This window comes from Lacerta agilis, chromosome 12 (assembly GCF_009819535.1).
Source record: "Lacerta agilis isolate rLacAgi1 chromosome 12, rLacAgi1.pri, whole genome shotgun sequence".
NCBI lineage: Eukaryota > Metazoa > Chordata > Lepidosauria > Squamata > Lacertidae > Lacerta > Lacerta agilis.
The window spans coordinates 27,123,017-27,143,152 of NC_046323.1; the positions used below are offsets into that span (position 1 = coordinate 27,123,017).

Below are 20,136 nucleotides of genomic sequence, written 5' to 3' on the forward strand. Positions count from 1 at the left end.
TATACATAAATCCGGCACCACACACTGTGAACACCTTTGTCGTTCCCCTGCAGTAAGCACTGAATGGACTCGAGGCTTAGAGACAAACAGCAACTGCTGACACAGCCTTTCGTTTGCGTGAGAGCTTTTGGTGCACGTGATGTGCTTTTCAGGGGAAACCACCTTTATACTCATTCATGGAGTTGTGAAAAAAAAATTCAGCAGCCTGGCGAATGCTGTGTCTACAGTGTGCTTCCATACGCATGGGGCAGATAACACTCATTTGTGGCAGGATCGTTTCCCCTTTGTTTTTAGATGCATGCATCCTATTGCCTTTATGTGACATGAACTTTTACACACCTGCATGTCTGCTCATGTGTGGGCTGAGTGCGTATGTGCCTGCATTTCTGTGTGGTGTGTTGGAGTGACAGCTGTGGCCATGCCCACTTCAGCCACGCCCACTTTTGCTTTGGCCACACCTTCTGTGTGGGCATGTGCCCACTCTGGGAAGTTGGCTGTAAATAAGAGTTCTCTGGCCAAAAAAACGTTGCCAACCCCCATATGCAGTAGGGCATCTGATCCAAACCCATCTTTATATGCTGTATCAAACGACATGTTCAAATCTCCAAATGTGCTACACAAATTCATGCCTCAAGAGGCATACCTAGTTGGATGAAGGATGCCCATTCTGCTCCAGAAGCCATTAACTATCATTGAAATCGGAAGCCCAAGTGAAATTATTCTGTGAGCGCACATCAACTTCCATCTGTTTCTAGCCTGTTCCTCTGATTTCACATACTGTGTGCTCAAAGCCTGTTTCTCTACCCCATGCTGGTACAGGTGTTGTGAAGCATCTCATGTGAGACACAGTTCGTAGAATCATAGAGTTGGAAGGGACCACGAGGGTCATCTAGCTTAACCCCCTGCGATGCAGGAATCTGAGCTATCCCGGATCTTTCACACCATAACAGCGCAGATTCTGCAACCAGGCCCGTTTGTCTTCTCTGAAGGAAGTTCTTTTTCATTCTCATGGTATTAACATTTTTTTTTTTTTTTTGCTAATTTCCCCCTACAGTATTTGAATACAGATTGATGGTTTGATTATATCATTTTTAGCAAAACACTCCTGAGTGCCATTAGATGTGGGAGTGTATTATATAGAGAAAACCATCCCTTGCTGCACTTGTATGTATGTATGTATGTTTATTATTATCATTATTATTATCATCATTATTGTTATTATTATTTACAATTATTACATTCACTGTGCTAAAGAAGAGGATGAGATTTATCCTTCTGCAATAGAGAACCCTACTGGCACTAGAATAGCAGCAATGAGCATAATACAATCCATGTATCTGCAGAGGGTTCTGTGGTTTTCGCCTCATTATTTGCACCTCAGTTCCTCAACACTCTGGGCAACGCCACTTGGCAGGTAGAAACCCAAAGGTTCTGGTTTTATATGCATTGACAGTTGCAACTCCAGTGTTGCTATAGGTGGTGGACTGAGAGCGCCGTCCCTTTTGCAGGCTTTTTCCCTGCTGCCTGCTGGCCTGTTGCTGCATCTCAATATCTCTCTCAATGGAAACAGCTGCGCTTGGCGTTTTCTGCCTCAGACTAGATGCAGCTTTTCTTCTGTCCTGGGCCTGCTTCTGGGCTGCCTGGAAAGCAGGGAGGAAATGTCACAAAAGGTCAACATCCATATCTAGGAAAGCCTGCCTAATTTCGTTCTCCCTCACACACACAACACTATAACTCACGGGCATTCAATAAAGCAAAAATTTGGGCAGATCGAGGACATACAAAACGCTACACTACTTCACACAGTTCAACTATGGAACTCACTCCCGCAAGAGGCAGTGGTGGCCACCAACTTGGAAGATTTAAAAGAGCAACGGACACATTCATGGAGGAAATGGCTACCAACCAGCCGCAATGCTTGTTCCTCTTCCTCCACAGCTGGAGGCAGTAATGCTTCTGAATACTGGTTGCTGGAAACCACAGAAAGAAGAAGTTCTCATGTGCTCAGTTCTGGCTTGCCAGCTTCCTATAAGGCCACTGTGAGAACAGGAAGCTGGACAATGCAGAGGGCTCTCCATATGTTCTTATTTATATGACCCATGAAGGCTGTAGGTGTGTTCCTGGAGCATATTGCTCACTTATTCTCAGTGGAGGCTTGTCCATTAGGGCAAGTTGGGTGAGTCCATTAGGGTCAGTCTGTCCTCAGTCAGCCCCCATCCGCCCGTCTTCTTAGTTAGAACCAATCAGGAGATGGCACTGCCTGTCATTGGCTCTGACTCTACCTACTGCTGGTCTACCGGTCTTCCGCCCCACCAGTCCCGAGGACAACTAGCCACCACAACAACTTCTATCCCAACTTTCCTTCAGTTCCTCCCCTGATGTGGGGAACCTGTGGCTCTCTGTGTGTTGAATGGAACTGGTGGCAGTTGTCTAAATATTCTCTGTACTTTATACCATAAGAGTTCCTTAGAGGGGAATGAACCAGTTTAAACTGGGTTGCTAGATTTCCTAAAGGCAACTTACCTCTTTCAACCACAGCTGGCTTAGCGTTTCTTCTACACGTTCCAGAAAGGCACTGTGTGCAGCTCGCTGGCTTCTGTGCCTCTGAAGACAAAATAATTAAAATAATATAAGAAAACTACTGGTGGGCATGGTTTTAACCAAATGGGGATTCACGGATATCAAACATCTTAAAACGAAAGGGCCTTGCTCTGCAGCTAGGCTTTATAACAGAAGCATAGCCTGAAGGGAAGATACATGACATTTACTGGCAAAAAAAGGCTTTAGCTGCAATAACTGAATACCCATCCACATTGAATATCACACAGACACCCATTTACTAGTGAGGATATGTACTCAGCCTGTTTCAAGTGTTTTTAATGCTAGTGCTTCTCAGTCACCAAATATGATGGGAGCTTGTCAAAAAACTTTTCCGAGCAGGCCTATCTCCAGATATAAGCCTAATAATAATAATAATAATAATAATAATAATAATAATAATAGTTGTTTTATTATTTATACCCTGCCCATCTTGCCACTCCGGGCAGCTTGCAGCATATCTAAAAACATAATAAAAACATTTATCATTAAAAACCTCCCGATACAGGGCTGCCTTCAGATGTCTTCCACAAGTTGCATAATTCTTTATCTCCTCCTTGACATCTGAGGGGAGGGTGTTCCACAGGGAGGGTGCCACTACTGAGAAGACCCTCTGCCTGGTTCCCTGTAACTTCACTTCTCGTAATGAGGGAAGACCCTTAGAGGAGGACCTCAGTGTCTGGCTGAGTGATGGGGGTGGAGACGTTCCTTCAGGCATTCAGTACATGGCTGACATGAACATGCAAGGGGTTTGGGGAGAGCAGGTGTGAGCAAACTAGCTCTATGCCATCCCAGTCATTCTCCATTTTGCCTGGGAATAAGCGCCACGAATTCACAGGGTTTTACATCAGAGCAGACATGGTTCGTACTGGGGTGTTAGCAATCCATTTATGTAACGGTGGTGGCAATGTTTGTGTTTTTGACGCTATTTTTCCTGCAGTGCAGTTTCTTGGCAAAGCCGAAGTTCCCGAAAGCCTCCATGATGTGTGCTTCGTTTCAAGCCATTGAAGTCCCTTCAACAACAACAGGAAGTGCCTCATCCAATCATCCATACAGAGGACTGGCAAGATTTGTAACTGTGATATGATTTTGCACAATGCCTACAAATATGCCATGTGGTTTTTTTTTAATTTAAAAAATCAAGCTGAACGTAAAGGAACAAAAGAGAGAGGAAGAAATAAAATACAGATAGCATAGGCTGGGGGCAGCAGTAAACATCTGAACTTACAGGAGGGACAGGATAACGTTACAGGGCACCCTAACCAACTGTGAATGATGGTGGGTCGGAGGGGTCCACTCTGAATCACACTAGGCCAGGCATAGGCAAACTCGGCTCTCCAGATGTTTTTGACCTACAACTCCCATGATTCATAGCTAACAGGAACAGTGCTCAGGGATGATGGGAATTGTAGTCCCAAAACATCTGGCAGGCCAAGTTTGCCTATGCCTGCACTAGGCAGGTGCATAGCCTAGGAGACTCCAGAAGGCAGCGCTTGCTCTTTCCTCCCTAGGGGAGGGAGGAGACCAGCAGCACCTCCTATTAGCCAAGAGACCACTATAGAGTTGGCATGGGGGGGGGCTACCAAGGAGGCAGCAGATCCAGCTTCCAAGGAGCGCACCACAGCTGTCGCTGCCACTGAAGCAGTAGCAGTGGGCAATGCATGCCTTGGAAGCCATATCTGTTGTCCCTGTGAATTCTGCCACCCAAGCCAATCACCTCACCTTGCCTCATAGGTGGGCTGGCCCTGCTTTGCAAGAAAAATCTCTGCCCGTTATTTTCTATGTGGCTCTAAAAAGTTGCTAGACCAGGTTCTGCATCCGAAAGTTGGATTCTGTGCTGCCCAGCAAATGCTGGCACATGAATACAGGCATCTGTGATTATACCTACTTCGTGTAGCATCTAAACAAATCAGGAACAAATCCAAGCATTCACCATAAATGACGTAATCTTAGTATGTTATTACCTAAAGTGACTAAAAATTCGTAACTGATATCTTCGTAGCTACAATCCAAAACTTTGTATGTGCTTATGGGCATCCTCACCCAATGTCAGGGAGGTGCCCCCATTCCATATGGGGCATCAATGGGGAACCTGTGGTCATCTAGAGGTTTTTGGATTCCATCAGCCCTGGCCAGCATGGCCAAGTTCAGGAATTATGGGAATTGTAGTTTGGAAACATCTGAAGGGTCAAAGGTTCCTTATCCCCAATACAGCGTATCTATATCAGGGGATCAGATGGAAGCCTTACTGGTTACAATGGACTTTTTCCCCACATGTATTAGTGCTTATAATTTAAGATAATTTGCAGCTCAAGCGATATTAAACAGGAGGCAAGATTCTCCATATGCTATTACACTATTTGCCAACATGCATTTGAATCTCCAAGACTAGCTCAGGAAAATCACGCCTCCCACATTCTGAAATGGCTCTGGGTTGTTTCCATTTAAAACAACACAAGAGTCATTCATGCCTCATTAGGAAAAGTCTACAATTTGTCAGAAAGCCCAAGTCGCTTCTGATCCCTGGAAAACTGGGTGAATCTGAACCTGTTCCTTTCAGCCTGCAATGTAGCCAATGTATCCAAAGTTCTATATTTTTGTTTTTTTCTCATATATATAAACAAAGTATCCCCATATCTGATGGTGTAAAGCAACACACTGTCATTCATGGCATTTTGCAAGAGAAACAGTTACAGCTTTCAAACAAAACTATAAATAGCAGCAGGCCTACAAATATCTTCCTCTTCTACCTGTGACAACCTGTTTATGAGACAGGCATTTAAAAAAACAACCCACAGCCTGTCTTCTAATTATATCACCTTAGAATCTGGCTAGCTATCGGCTTTGCAGAAACTCCCAAGTGCTCCAGCAAAGCAACGCCCTTATTTTTCTTTTAAAACACACACACATTCAGAGCACCCACAGATTTCTATTCCAATATAAGCTCAGTGCAAGAAGATGTGAAGAAGGGAAGGGATTATAGAGTGTTGTACTAACTGTGAAGGAAACAGGTTTAGTAGGCCAAGGCTCCTTTGGCAGAAGTAACTTCGAATCCCACTTGAGATCTTGAGGCTTGTAGCAGGTGTTGAATCTTTCCTTGGATCTGGTCCCCCCCTTTCTTCTGCAAGAGGATGGAGTCCGTGGACTGAAGAGGGACAGCAAACAAAAGGCAGTTTGTGCTCAGAATCCGTATTGTGCATTGCTGCTGACAGGGAAAGGATTTGAAAGGGCATGCAGCACAATCCTATGGTGTTTACTTGGGAGTAAGTCCCACAAGAGCCAATGGGACTAATAGAATTGCAGCCAAAGCAACTAGCCAGTTTTAGGGGAGCCACCAGCAACTGTAAGGGGTACCACAACAATTATGCAGAAGAGAGAATGAGAGGTGGGGGTTTGTGTGTGCCAATTTTTAGAGTTGCACAGGTGACACAAAAATTTTGAGAGCCCAATGCCTGCCACTGTAACTATTACTAGATTTTGGGAAGATTTATTAAAGGTGCGATGTCGGATTACTGGTCTGAAAGTGCCTGGTTATTAGCTTTAGTAGAAAAACGTACATATAAATTGAAAGTAACCAGGGGACAGCCAGGGGCCTTCTCTGTACTCTTGTCAGTGCCTGGTGAAAGAGTTTCATTTAGGCAAGCCTACCAAGGGACATGGGTGGCGCTGTGGTCTAAACCACTGAGCCTAGGGCTTGCCGACCAGAAGGTTGGCGGTTCGAATCCCCACGACAGGGTGAGCTCCCATTGTTCGGTCCAGCTCCTGCCCACCTAGCAGTTCGAAAGCACATCAAAGTGCAAGTAGATAAATAGGGTACTGCTCCGGCGGGGAAGGTAATGGTGTTTCTGTGCACTGCTCTGGTTCGCCAGAAGCAGCTTAGTCATGCTTAGTCACATGACCCGGAAAGCTGTCACTCCGGCTCCCTTGGCCAATAAAGCAAGATGAGCGCTGCAAAACCCAGGAGTCGTCCACAGCTGGACCTAATGGTCAGGGGTCCCTTTACTTTTACCAAGATAGTTAGAACATCGATACTATGTTATATTCTGGGGTGGGGTTTGTTTTGTTTGTTTTGATTTTGATTTGCTTATTGGAGTGTCCCCCCCACAAAAAATGTTTTAAATAGTTGTTTTTAACAATTTTTTACTGATCATTACCATGTTTTACTCGTTTTGCAAACCGTCTTAAAATTATTTGCTTTTATAATCAAGTGCCATGTATATCTTAATAAATAAAGGAATCAGCGGCCAGAGTTGCACCAGACACACCATACACCTGTGCCTCTTGCTGTATCCCATTTACCTAACAGGTGGGACACATGTTCGCATGAAGTTTTGTAAATGCAACAGCAGATGTTCGGCCTTCTTGCCGAGCTTGGTGCTCATAGATCGCAACCCAGTTAGCGTAGATGTTCCGTTTTCTACTCGTCATCAGTGCCACTTACACATTCTCCAGAGCACCCAGCACACTGCTAAATGGCAGCAGCATGGTCAAATATGGCAAGAGAAATTCAAGTGGGGTATATACGAACAAAGAGGAAGATTGGACTGCCCTAGCCAAGCTTCACAACCACCCATTTGTAATGATATGTTGACTTTTGAGTGTTATAAAACAATCAAATGAGAATCTTAGCATTACTGTTTTGTGTTATAATGCCAGAAACTAACCTTTATTACTATTGTTCCCTAAAGGAATTAATGGCTGTGTGAGGGCCAAACTACTTAATGAAGATTAATACACCAGAGTCTAATAATAATAATAATAATATAATAATAATAATAATAATATAATAATTTGTTGTTGTTGTTGTTGTTGTTTACCCCACCCATCTGACTGGGTTTCCCCAACCACTCTGAGCAGCTCCCAACAGAATATTTAAAAACACGAATAAAACATCAAACATTTAAACCAACCTAAACAGGGCTGCCATCAGATGTCTTCTAAACCTCAGATAGTTGTTTTTCTCTTTGACATCTGATGGGAAGGCATTCCACAGGGCGGGCGCCACTACCAGAAGGCCCTCTGCCTGGTTCCCTGTAACTTCACTTCTCACAGTGAGGGAAACCGCCAGAAGGCCCTCAGAGCTGAACGATGGGGGTTTAAAGGCCGAGGCCGTTAGGGCTTTAAACGTCAGTGCCAGCACTGTTAATTGGTGCTTGGAAACATGCTGGGAGCCAATTGCCACCTTATTTAACTTCCTGGATAGCTCAGCAGGGAGTTTACTACATGATCCTTGGTGATCCCTTCCAACTCTATGAGTCTATGGTTCTATTATTTGGTTACAGGGATAAGGAGTCCTTTTCAGCTTATGGGGGCCACATTGTCTTGTGGGCAACCTTCTGAGGGCTGCAGGCCTGTGGTAGGCAGGGCCAGCAGCAAAAGTGGGTAGAGCAGCAGACATTAATATTACTTTTATAGAATCATAGAATTTTAGAGTTGGAAGGGACCCTGGGAATCATCTGATCCAACCTCCTGCAATGCAGGAATAGGCAGCTGTCCTCATGTGGGGATCGAACCTGCAACCTTGGCATTATCAGCACCACTCTCTAACCAGAAGAAGAAAAAGAAGAGGAGGAGAGGAGTTTGGATTTGATATCCTGCTTTATCACTACCCAAAGGAGTCTCAAAGCGGCTAACATTCTCCTTTCCCTTCCTCCCCCACAACAAACACTCCCCCAAGGTCACCCAGCAGCTGCATGTGGAGGAGCGGGCCGCAAACCGGTTCCCCAGATTACGAGGTCTACTGCTCTTAACCACTACACCACACTGAGCTATCCAGTGCAATTATACTGTAGGCTGTAGACAGTATATAGTATATCGACTCATACACCCCTATCTATCCTCCACCAAGTAAGAGCATTATCAGATTTCAAGGATATATTTGCAAGGAGGTGCAAAGTAGGATCAGGAGGGGAAGCGCAGCCTGGAGAGAGTCTTGAGAGCCACATCCCACACCACACCCTACGCCCAGCACAACACAACACAACACAAGCTTCCAATCCAATTTATTACTATGAGAACACGATGTTCAAACTATAATGTTCGTCTGATGCACAAAACAGGTGTCACACCTACCTCTGCTCTGAAGATCAGCGAGGACTTACCTTTGCTTAAACACTGGGATTTCAACTTTAGATTCAGAGGGTCTCTGGCATAGCTGGTCACAAAATTTGGTCTATCTGTCTCATACTGCACAGGGGAAAACATGGAGAAGGAACACCTGGATTTGCTGGCAAACAACTTGGGAGCAATGCTTTGGCACTTGTCATTCTTACTGCCCATTCACAGCAGATTCCTTATGGATACAGCAAACAGGGTTATTTTATTTTATTTTGCCATGCTTCTAATTTTTTTAGGTTTGTCAAGTTTTTTTTTACCTCCTGCTGTGGCACTGCACATTTAAAGCAAAGGCTATACAGATGGATATACACCACACATTTAAAACACATGACTTCCCCAAAGATCCTGGGAACTGTAGTTTATCTTTCACATTATGACAACTCCCAGCATACTCACAAGCTACAGCTCCCAGGATTCTTTGGGTGGAAGTCATGTGTTTTGAATATACAGTGTGTACATAGCTTTAATAAGTGAGATGTTCTACATTTTCTTTCATGCTGCTGTTTTAATAGATTTATATCCCATAAAGGTAAAGGTAAAGGGACCCCTGACCATTAGGTCCAGTCGCGGACAACTCTGGGTTGCGGCACTCATCTCGCTTTATTGGCTGAGGGAGCCAGCGTACAACTTCCAGGTCATGTGGCCAGCATGACTAAGCTGCTTTTGGCAAACCAGAGCAGCACATGGAAATGCCATTTACCTTCCCGCCAGAGCGGGTACCTATTTATCTACTTGCACTTTGACGTGCTTTCGAACTGCTAGGTTGGCAGGAGCAGGGACTGAGCAATGGAGCTCACCCCGTTGCAGGGATTCGAACCTCCGACCTTCTGATCGGCAAGCCCTAGGCTCTGTGGTAATATTTTGTTTTATTTATTAATGTTACTAGGGTGGAGTTTTTTCTCTTTTTTGTATTGTTGTGTTTCAGTTTCGAGGCCACACCGGGGTCCTTTTATGGCAACTACAGTGGTACCCTGGTTTAAGAACAGCTTAGTTTATGAACAACTTGGATTAAGAACGCTGCAAACCTAGAAGTAGGTGTTTTGGTTTGTGAGCTTTGCCTTGGAATCAGAACATGTTCTGTTTCCTGTTGAGTGTGTTCCATTTGTAAACTGAGTCCTCTGCTGCTATGGGAAAGCACACCTTGGTTTAAGAACGCTTTGGTTTAAGAACGGTCTTCTGGAACGGATTAAGTTCGTAAACCAAGGTACCACTGTAGTCTTCAACTAGTGCGTAGCAGCCTGATTCAAGCTGGGTGGCAACAGGAGCACTCTGCAAATATGTGGTAAAAGACTAAGAAACGGGTCTCCAAATGCATGTTTCGGTTAAAAGTGGGTCATGGGTCTGAAAAGGTTGAAGACACTTATTTTAGCAGATTGCAAGGTAGGGTAGAGATTCTCTAAAATAAATAAACAAACAGAAGTGATCCTGGAACAGGACAGAGCTCAATTTCTTGCCACACACTCAGTTGTTAAACTGCTCAGCTAACATCAATAAAACTGATCTGTAAACTTCTGAGGCTCTCAAAAGTCAACAGAAGACACACAGCTGTCGTAATAATATACAGTCACTTCCTGGTTTTAAGGCAGGAATAAGTTATCCAGTAAGTTTATCAAGGAAATGCTAATCTTAGCTTTTCAAAGCACCTCAGATAATCATCTCCGTATACACATTTCTTAACCGGTTCTGCTAGTAAACACCTGCCCTTTGTTAATACCATAAGGTTCACATGTGCCTGCATAAGCAGGGCTGTCTTTCAATGAAAAAAAACTTTTAAGTCAGGTCTGAGGACCAATTTCTGCTTGGGGAAACATTTCAAGCACCTGCTGCATGCTAGCGGTACATGAGATGAGAAGAAAAAGTAGGAGAGCAACAAAACTAAAGTTTACTAGTACCTTTGTATAGTAGGCTACTTCCTACACGTATTCATGCACCCTTCTCAGTCCTCCATTGAAGTAAGGGCTGAAGAACATATTCCAGCCAGCCAGAACACTCATAGGGACGTAGGAAGCTGCCTTCTGTTGAGGAAGACCATTGGTCCATCTAGCTCGGAACTGCCCTACACCTCTCTGCATCCTCCATCCAGGCATGGAAGAGGCCTTGTTCAAGGACTCATTCTGGCCAGGCAAAACACTCAAGAAGGTTGCAGATCCAGTGAGGGGTTTGGGCCTGGGAAGGGGCGAGACCTAGGAAGAGTCCTGAGAACCAGCTGGAAAGGCCTCCTGTCCTAGCTGCGATCTTAAAAGTTCAGTGCGATAAAAGTAATGATATTGATAAAAAAAACCACAGGGGAGGGTTAACCTGTTAATTTGTGTTGTGGTCGAATGGAGAAAAACAATGAAATGCATTAGAAATGGCTGTAGTGGACATTAATGTGCCTCTGTAAAAGAATTTAAGTCTCATGAAAAAAGTCAAATCTATCCAGCCACCAACAGAATACTGTGACTGAAGGTGAATATTCCAATTGTTTAAAAGTTCCTGAAGAGCCCTGAGGCTCCAAAGACATTTTTCAAAAGGCTAATATAACCACATAAGCCAACTACACTATAAGGAAAAGGTAAATGTGAGCCACATCACTGAATTCATTTGACCAAAGCATTCGTTGCAATAGTGCCATCTTGTGGAGACACTAAATTCTGTTGCTTGTGTGTGTATGTGTGTGTACTTTATAGACACACCAAAGAGAGATGATGTAGCTTCTGTGTTTATGCAGGTAGGGATAGGCGAAACTGTCAATTTAGGGTTCTCTCATTTTCTCATATTTATTTTGGTTCTTCACATTAGTTTGAAAATTCACATTAGAAAATTCATCAGTATTGTAGCATACAATCTTGCCCAATATTGACATTTTTGCAAAGCAGTATTCCCATTGTATGTTATTTCCCCTCATGCTTCTATATGCATGCTTTCCTCTAGTACATGCCTTTTGGACATATTCCTTGGCCGGAGAAGCACACTGCAAATTTGGAGAAATGCAAATTTCAAAGGATGGCTGTGTTTCGATTCACGTATTATTTCGGGAAGTGTGAACTAGGTAGGTTCACCCTTTGAGGAGAACAGAATCAAGCCCCCCACCCCCCATCCCATCCCTATGTGTAAAGGCAGAAGGAAAACGAAGCTTTAATGGTAGATTTCTAGGTGAGTCGAGGTAGATCGCAAGAGTTTCTGACTTCTGGCTCCTTAAGAAAAGCAACAAATGAAAATCTGTGCCTCTCTCACTGCTGAAATGAAGAAAACTAGTGGGGGACAGACCAGGACTGAATTTCTATGAGAAACCCACCCTGGTGATAAAAACAAATTTCTGAGCCGAGTATGTTCTCAGAAGTACCCTTTAGCCTCTTCCAATTCTATATGTACATCTCTCCAACTGAACCACTGTGCAAAACACTTGGCTCCAAATTGTAGATCTTAGAACTCTGGCGGTACCTCAGAAGTCGAACATTCGGAAACCAAGGTGTGGCTTCCGATTGGCTGCAGGAAGTTCCTGCAGCCAATCGGAAGCTGCGTACGCCACGTTGGACGTTCAGGTTCCAAAGAACGTTTGCAAACCAGAACACTCCCTTCCAGGTTTGTGGCATTCGGGAGCTGAAACGTTCGACTCGCAAGGCGTTCGCGAAACAAAATACGACCGTATAGTTAAAACAAATAAATAAATAAACCACCCCAAACGGTCCCTCTCGGCTGGTTGTTGTTGTTTGCAGGTTATTCTGCAACATGTCATTGATGCAATAATAGCGCATTTGTGGTGAATTTATGTTGGACCATCCACACATCATTTTGCTTTATTAGGTGCTCTGTGAAGCTTCCCTGATGTTAGTTACTACATTATTGCTGTCTGGAGGGACAGTCTTGCACTGCAGCGCAATGAAAGCAGGAAAACAAACAAACAAACCCGGAACATTTGTAGTATGAAAAGTTAAAGGTTTTAAGCAAGAAGTCATGGGGCATGCATTGACTGGAAACAAAGTGGTACGTCCACCCCAAAAGCTGTGTAAACGGTATTAAAAGTGAGATTGTGCATAAGTGTCCCAATACCATCCTGAATGCACAACAAAAAGGACATCTGGGCATCACAAAGTAGATCCCACAAGCCTTGAAGTCTACCCGCACCTGGTGCAGAGCATTGCCTTGATCCCCCTCCCCACCCAAGGCCAGTTGCCTCTATCTCAGGGGTCAGCAACCTTTTTCAGCCGTGGGCCGGTCCACCGTCCCTCAGACCATGTGGTGGGCTGGACTATTTTTTTTTGGGGGGGGGGGGAATTGAACGAATTCCTATGCCCCACAAATAACCCAGAGATGCATTTTAAATAAAAGCACACATTCTACTCCTGTAAAAACACGCTGATTCCCGGACCGTCCGTGGGCCGGATTTAGAAGGCGATTGGGGCCGCATCTGGCCCGTGGGCCTTAGGTTGCCTACCCCTGCTCTATCTCAATTCATCCTTCCCTTTACCTGTCTATGGTCGAATGGTTTTGGATCTTGGTATTTGCTGCTCTTGAACTTTCCCATCTTCACGAACATTAGCTTGGCTTCGTAGGAACCTATGTGGGGGAACCTTGTAATGATCTTGGGCTCCTGTTCGCGTTCCACGATGGAGAAAAATAAATTGGACCTTATCCTCTGCAACTCTTCATGCACCGTGCTTGAGGGTGATTTCTTTTTCAGCTCTTTCGACTTTCCTCGCGGCTTCCTGAGAAGGCCTCGGGTGATATAAAGCCTGTAGCTGAAATCGGGAGGTTGTTTTAGGCAGCTGTCCTTTTCCAGAGGGACTGTGAGTGGCTGAGACTCATTGACTCGATCTCGTGCTAAGGCTAACTCCAGATTCGTAGCAAATTTCCTGTTCAAATTGAAAGTACACTTTGACCGGTTCCCAGCATGGATATTGGGGAACATTCTGCACTCGCCGCTCTATGCCTAAACAAGGTAAAGAGGAAGATGAATAAGAAGAAAGACTTTGGTTATTACTAATTTATCATACAAATTTATTTTTAATACAATTCTGCAGGAAACAGCTATTTAAAAACAACAGGAACAACCCATGAAAATAGGCCCGCTGGATCGCTTCCTTTGGGCTGACAGAAGAAGTCACCCTCGAAACAAACTGGCTAGGTCTGGATCAAGACACATCAAAAAAAGCGTTTCAGTTAAACACGTTGTAAACATCATAAAGGGAAATCGCGTTTGTGAAAGATGGGACTCCACAGTGCCATCTGGTGTTATAATGCATATAAAGCATTTTTTCATTCCAAATGTAGCTGAGTACTAAGTTGTGCTCAGGCAACGAGCAAATTGAAATTGGGATTGTGGCAATACATGGTACCCAGCAAAACATCGCCACATACATTTCCCCCCCCCAACCCCTCCAATAAGAATGCAAAACAAAACAAATAAAAAGTTCCTTCCCCCAAGGAAAAATGCAATCAATAGCTAGCTTCTATTCCCATATGCGGGGCGCGGGTGGCACTGTGGGTTAAACCACAGAGTCTTGGGCTTGTTGATCAGAAGGTTGGCGGTTCGAATCCCCGCCACGGGATGAGCTCCCGTTGCTCGATCCCAGCTCCTGCCACCTAGCAGTTTGAAAGCACGTCAAAGTGCAAGTAGATAAATAGGTACCGCTCCAGCGGGAAGGTAAACGGCGTTTCTGTGCGCTGTTCTGGTTCGCCAGAAACGGCTTTGTCATGCTGGCCACATGACCTGGAAGCTGTACGCTGGCTCCCTCGGCCAGTAACGCGAGATGAGCGCCGCAACCCCAGAGTCGGACACGACTGGACCTAATGGTCAGGGTCCCTTTACCTTTACCTATTCCCATATGCAGATATATTCACAGCCAGATATTTATGCCTTTACAGAAGTATATCTGTACTGCATGGTTAGAACACAATACACTGTTTAAAAGATAATATTTAAGGTGACCAGCTAAGCAAAAATAAAAACTAGACAACTGCAAAGGCCTGTCAGCTAAACAAGTCTGCAAGGGACACCTGAAAGTCAATAGCAAGGGTGATTACTGCATCTCTCTTGGAAGGTGTTCCAAAGCGTGGGATCAGCAAAACTAAATCTCCACCAGCCTGTAGTTCAGCCAGGTGGGCCTCTGCTACAGGGAGGAGTGGGAGGCGGGACAATTAACTGCACTCCTTCAGATGATCACAGGGTTTGAGCTTTATATTAAGCTATCCTGGGCTTAAGTTGTTCTGGGATTTGTATATCAGCCCAGGAACCCTGTAAGTACAAACTTGCTTTTTTTTTTTTTTGAAATTGTGGTGAGAACTTTTGAAATCTCCCCTGGCTGTATACACAGTTCTCCCCGAAATCATCACAGTTCATTTAAGTGTTGCACTACTTATTAATAACAGTGAAACTGCAAACCTTATAAAGGAGGCAGAGCTGAAGAAGCAAGGAGATTCTACTACTCACCCTCTCTAAAGCCAAGTCCTTTTCCAAGTGTTTCATGCCGGATCACATTTTCCCCTTTGCAGCCCTGGTTAGAGCAAAGCAAGCAGAGAGAAATAGAGAGAGTCTCAGAACAGCAATGTTTGTTCTGGGAGATGTTTGTGCTCTTCTTTTTTGTTATACAAAGAGGTTTGAATGCATAAATGTATTCAACCCATCTGGGTTGCTAAGAAACAGGACAATTCTTGCCTCAGGACGTCATTCAAAATTAAAAAAAAAAAGAGGGGAGAAATAACCCTGAAAAGAGCGCCTCTCTTGGCTGTATAAAATGAGCTTGAAACCTAGCAACAGCTACACCAGTTCAAGGCTATTGCTTCAAATGCTAGGAAACAGAAAAGTTCACTGAGGAAAATGAAACTGAGGGAAAACGAACAAGATGAAACAGGCCACTGAGAGAGACCCAGCACAAAGACAGTCTTTTTTATTCCTGTTCTTATGGGACAAGCTCTCTCTCATATACCAGACTCTCCAAGTGTCACTATTTTCCAGGGACAATCCCGGATTTACAGAAGCTGTCCCAGTTTCTGAATGTCCCGCTTTTCCTTAGGATGTCCCTATTTTCATTGGATAAATGTTGGAGGTTATGCAGTTATCCATACCATATGAAGGCAGCCCTGTATAGGGAAGTTATTTAATGTTTAATGTTTATATAATATATATGTTGGAAGCTGCCCAGAGTGATTGGGGCAATCCAGTCAGATAGGCAGGGTACAAATAAAATACAAGTAAAATTATTATTATGGAATAAAGGTAAAGGGACCCCTGATTGTTAGGTCCAGCCACGGATGACTCTGGGGTTGCAGCGCTCATCTCGCTTTACTGGATGATGGAGCCGGTGTACAGCAGTGCACGGAAACGCCGTTTATCTTCCTGCCAGAGCAGTACCTATTTATCTACTTGCACTTTGACGTGCTTTCAAACTGCTAGGTTGGCAGGAGCAGGGACTGAGCAACGGGAGCTCACTCCATCGCGGGGATTCGAACCGCCGACCTTCTGATTGGCAAGCACAGCACCACCCACGTCCCTTTATGGAATAGGATCTCCCTATTTCATGCAAAAAAAATGGAGGGTATGGTATACGTTTGCCAAGTTAGTTCCTTTGTACTTGAGTAGTACTCCACATTTTAAGGCCAATGGATCCAGTTTCAAAATATGGAAAACTAGTCCTGTCTCCAGGAGCAGCAGATAGAAAAGGGCCAGTACTGTTGGGAGTAGCAACACTTGCAGTAAATTATCTGAACCAGTGGAAGGCAATAAACAGAAAGGCAACTTTTTCTTCCCTCACTGATCAAGAAACTACCTATAGATTTGTTTTCTCTCAGGCTTTACTTCCTTTCTCCTCCTCCTCCCTCAGTCAGTTAGTGTTCGGTCTTTTGTTATGACTCCACGTTGGCCACATATAAGCTTGTACTCACAATGCCTTTGCTTGCCATTGGTAATAAACCATAAGTTTCTGTATTCTTTCAGTCTGCAGTTTCAACACATACACACACACACACACACACACACACACACACACACCAAGTGGTACCTCCGTTTGCGAACTTAATTCGTTCCGGAGGTCCGTTCTTAACCTGAAACCATTCTTAATCTGAGGCGCGCTTTCGCTAATGGGGCCTCCTGCTGCCGCCACGCCACCACCACATGACTTCCGCTCACATCCCAGGGCAAAGTTCACTACCTGGAACACCTACTTTTGGGTTGGTGGAGCTCATTACCAGAAGAGTTCATAAGGTTCCACTGTGTGTGTGTGTGTGTGTGTGTATGTGTGTGTGTGTTTGTTTGTGTACACCAAATGCCACCAAATGCCACCAAATATGTGTGTGTGTGTGTGTGTGTGTGTGTATGTGTACACCAAATGCCAACAAATACATGGTCTGGATCTAGCAGTTCTAGTACCATGCTGTGGTACTATATTGTTTTAGTTTTGTAGCACTTAGATGTTTTGATTATTGTTGTGCACAGCCCCCGGCTGCTTTTGGAAGAAGTGTTGTACCCAGTGCTGTTATTCTTAAAAAAAAAATGTTTAGGGGTACTCTCAACTTCCTACTCATATTGAAATACTGCCCCACAATGAGGCCAAACTTAGATTCACAAAATGTTTAGGGGTATGCATACCCCCGCATCCCCCCAGAAAAAAAAGCACTGGTTGTATCATCATCACCACCATCATCATCATTTGTACCCAGCACATACTTCCATGCACACAGTGGATTGAACATCCTCTTCCTCTCCAGTTGTGTCTGGAGTAGATATCACAAATTCTGCACATCACCACAAATCCCCTGTATTGATGATCAGTGACATGCCAAACTCGGAGGAGCACTAGCGGCAAAGGAAATATAGGGAAACCAATTTGCCGCAAGCAAAGAAACACTAAAGACAAAAAAAACGTTTCTAGGAGCAAGATGGAAAAACCACTAACACATCACACAACAAGCCTGCAAGTCAAAAGGATGAGATACAAATAATAGCGAGCCTTTATGACAATCAGCCTGTCCTCAGAGTTCCATTTTCTGCTTTTGCTGTGTTTCTTCTTCTGCAATGAAATGCACAGAATATTAAAATGTATAAAAGTTGTCATTTCAAATAGTCGATGTTACATAGATTTAAGCTGAGAATAAGTACTGGCATCAAGCTAGCGTTAGCCTGAGATTTTCTATCCATATTTATTGATCACAGGCATGAATCTAAGTGAATGCATGAGCATGATATTAACTCCTAATCATAAGGATTGATTTCTGTGTATTAAAGGTGAAGGGAATTCATATATCCGGCATCATCAGACGTGTAAAACTGGGTGGTTCTTTTCTCCACTAGATGGCAGGGTATTACTTGCTATAGTAATAATAATAATAATGAAAAAGTTCAGAAAAGCAACCACAAATAGTTCTGCAAAATAAAATGATATTTTTTCTAACCCAAGGCATTATTTATTTACATCTAAATGAAAGCAGAAATATTGTGAAATGAATAAAAGCAAGAGGCAATGGCATCCAGTTTGGAGAAAGACGAAAGAAAGACAGAACAAAGTATTCAATCTCCCTCACAGAGTTCCCTATGAAGAGGGATTGATTGTTAAACCTCTCTGGGTGGGAATGTTAGCTCTGGGGAGAGAATAGGGATCTGCTAACATCTCTCAGCACCCTGAACAAACTACAGTTCCCATGATTCTTTGGGGCAATCCATGACTGGATGGCCATCTGTCATGGATGCTTTAGCTGAGATTCCTGCATGGCAGGGGGTTGGAATAGATGACGCTTCCAACTCTACAATTCTATGATTGTTTAAGGTGGTACTCTAGTGCTTTATATTTATGGTGTGAATGTTGCCAAGGTAGGAGAGCAGCAATCCCTTCAGTGATGCGCGTGGCCAGAAGTCAAAGATGGGTGCAGCCAGATGCAAGCATGGGCAGGGCAATGAATGCAACTCTCTTGTCATTCAAAAGTCAGAGGTTTCTACGAACACAAACACACAGCTCCATCCTCCACCCACAAAAGCTAGAAGCAGATCAAATTTGAGGGCACTTTCCAGCCCGCCAAAAGTGTTCATAGAGCAGTGTTTTTCAACCACTGTTCCGCCGCACACTAGTGTGCCGCGAGATGTTGCCTGGTGTGCCGTGGGAAAAATTGTGTTTATTTGATTCCTATTCAAGAGAATTACTTTATATATAGTCAATATAGGCACAGAGTTAAATTTTTTAACATTTTCTAATGGTGGTGTGCCTCGTGATTTTTTTCATAAAACAAGTGTGCCCTTGCCCAAAAAAGGTTGAAAAACACTGTCATAGAGGACATAGAGCAAAGTTGGTCAGAGGTTTGGCCTGGTGACAGGGGTGGGGGCAGATCTCTAGTGAGCACTCCAAGCTGCCAGAGGCCAGAGTGGAGGCACATTAAATCCCTGGTCCTTAGATTCCCCCCCCCCCCTCATGATGAAGTACTTGTGAAACTGAGAATCGTACTGCTAAAGTGAATCTGAAGGAGTATACCTGAAGGAGCGTCTCAACCCCCATGTTCAGCCCGGACGCTGAGGTCCAGAGACACCTTCTGGTGGTTCCCTCATTGCAAGAAGTGAGGTTACATGGAACCAGGCAGAGGGTAATTAAATCCTAATTTAGGATTTAACTTGTCAATAGGTAATTAAATCCTAACTTAGTTGAACCTGCAGTGGTCTTTACTTGCATCCCATTGATTTCAGTGGGGAACAAGTACAATCCCAACCATGTCTACTTAGAGGTAAGTCATCCTGGGATCAGAGGCACTTAAGCGGGCTTAGGACTGCAGCTTTTGTCGGGATCCAACCCAATGTAAGATGGTACTTGTCTTAAACGTTCAGTTTGGAGAAGGATTGAGTTGCACAAATCCTCCCCCTCACCCCCCCCCCCAAAAGCCCTCAGAGGACAAAGTTCTGACGGAATTTTTTAAAAACACACAGAAGCAGTGGTACTACTGCTCCACAGTCGCCATCCCATAACAGGAGGGATGGAAATCTAATTGTTGTTAATATGGTATAAAATTATGTGCCATTAAGTTACCATTAAATCAATTACATTCTCTTGCCTAAACTCTGAATATAATGGATTTGGATGTTCACAGGCTGTAGGTTAATTGGAACCTGCCGCGTATAAAGGATAAGCCACAGCTTTCCGGATATATTTACTGCATTATCATTCTATGTGTGTAAATAATTCAAACTGTTTCCTGTAGGCCCCCATCATCCTAGCACTTACTTTTCCTGATATTTTCTCCGACAGGTTTATATTACCTTTTTTTTACTCAATTTCACTGTGCTGAAAACGCTTGACTACACAGACTTCCTCTTATTTCAAACAGCCGTATATTAAATGGGGTTACCTGATGACTGCTCATCATCTCCTGAGGATACAGGGTTAGGAGATTTTGTTACAGATAATTAAAGAGGATGTTTGTGCCATCTTCAGCTAAAAATATCTACAGCCTGGATTCTCAGGTTGC

General features: G+C 43.9%; 1 protein-coding gene across 1 annotated transcript; it reads right to left on the reverse strand.

The window, feature by feature from the left end:
- Positions 1-1,208: 1,208 nt before the first annotated feature.
- LOC117056077 lies at positions 1,209-15,209 on the reverse strand. The gene is given in 8 exon segments (XM_033166141.1): positions 1,209-1,481; positions 1,483-1,640; positions 2,524-2,604; positions 5,596-5,717; positions 5,720-5,743; positions 8,700-8,784; positions 13,166-13,627; positions 15,128-15,209. Coding segments are annotated over 7 exon segments (1,026 nt in total). The 5' UTR covers positions 13,607-13,627; positions 15,128-15,209; the 3' UTR covers positions 1,209-1,366.
- Positions 15,210-20,136: the final 4,927 nt, after the last annotated feature.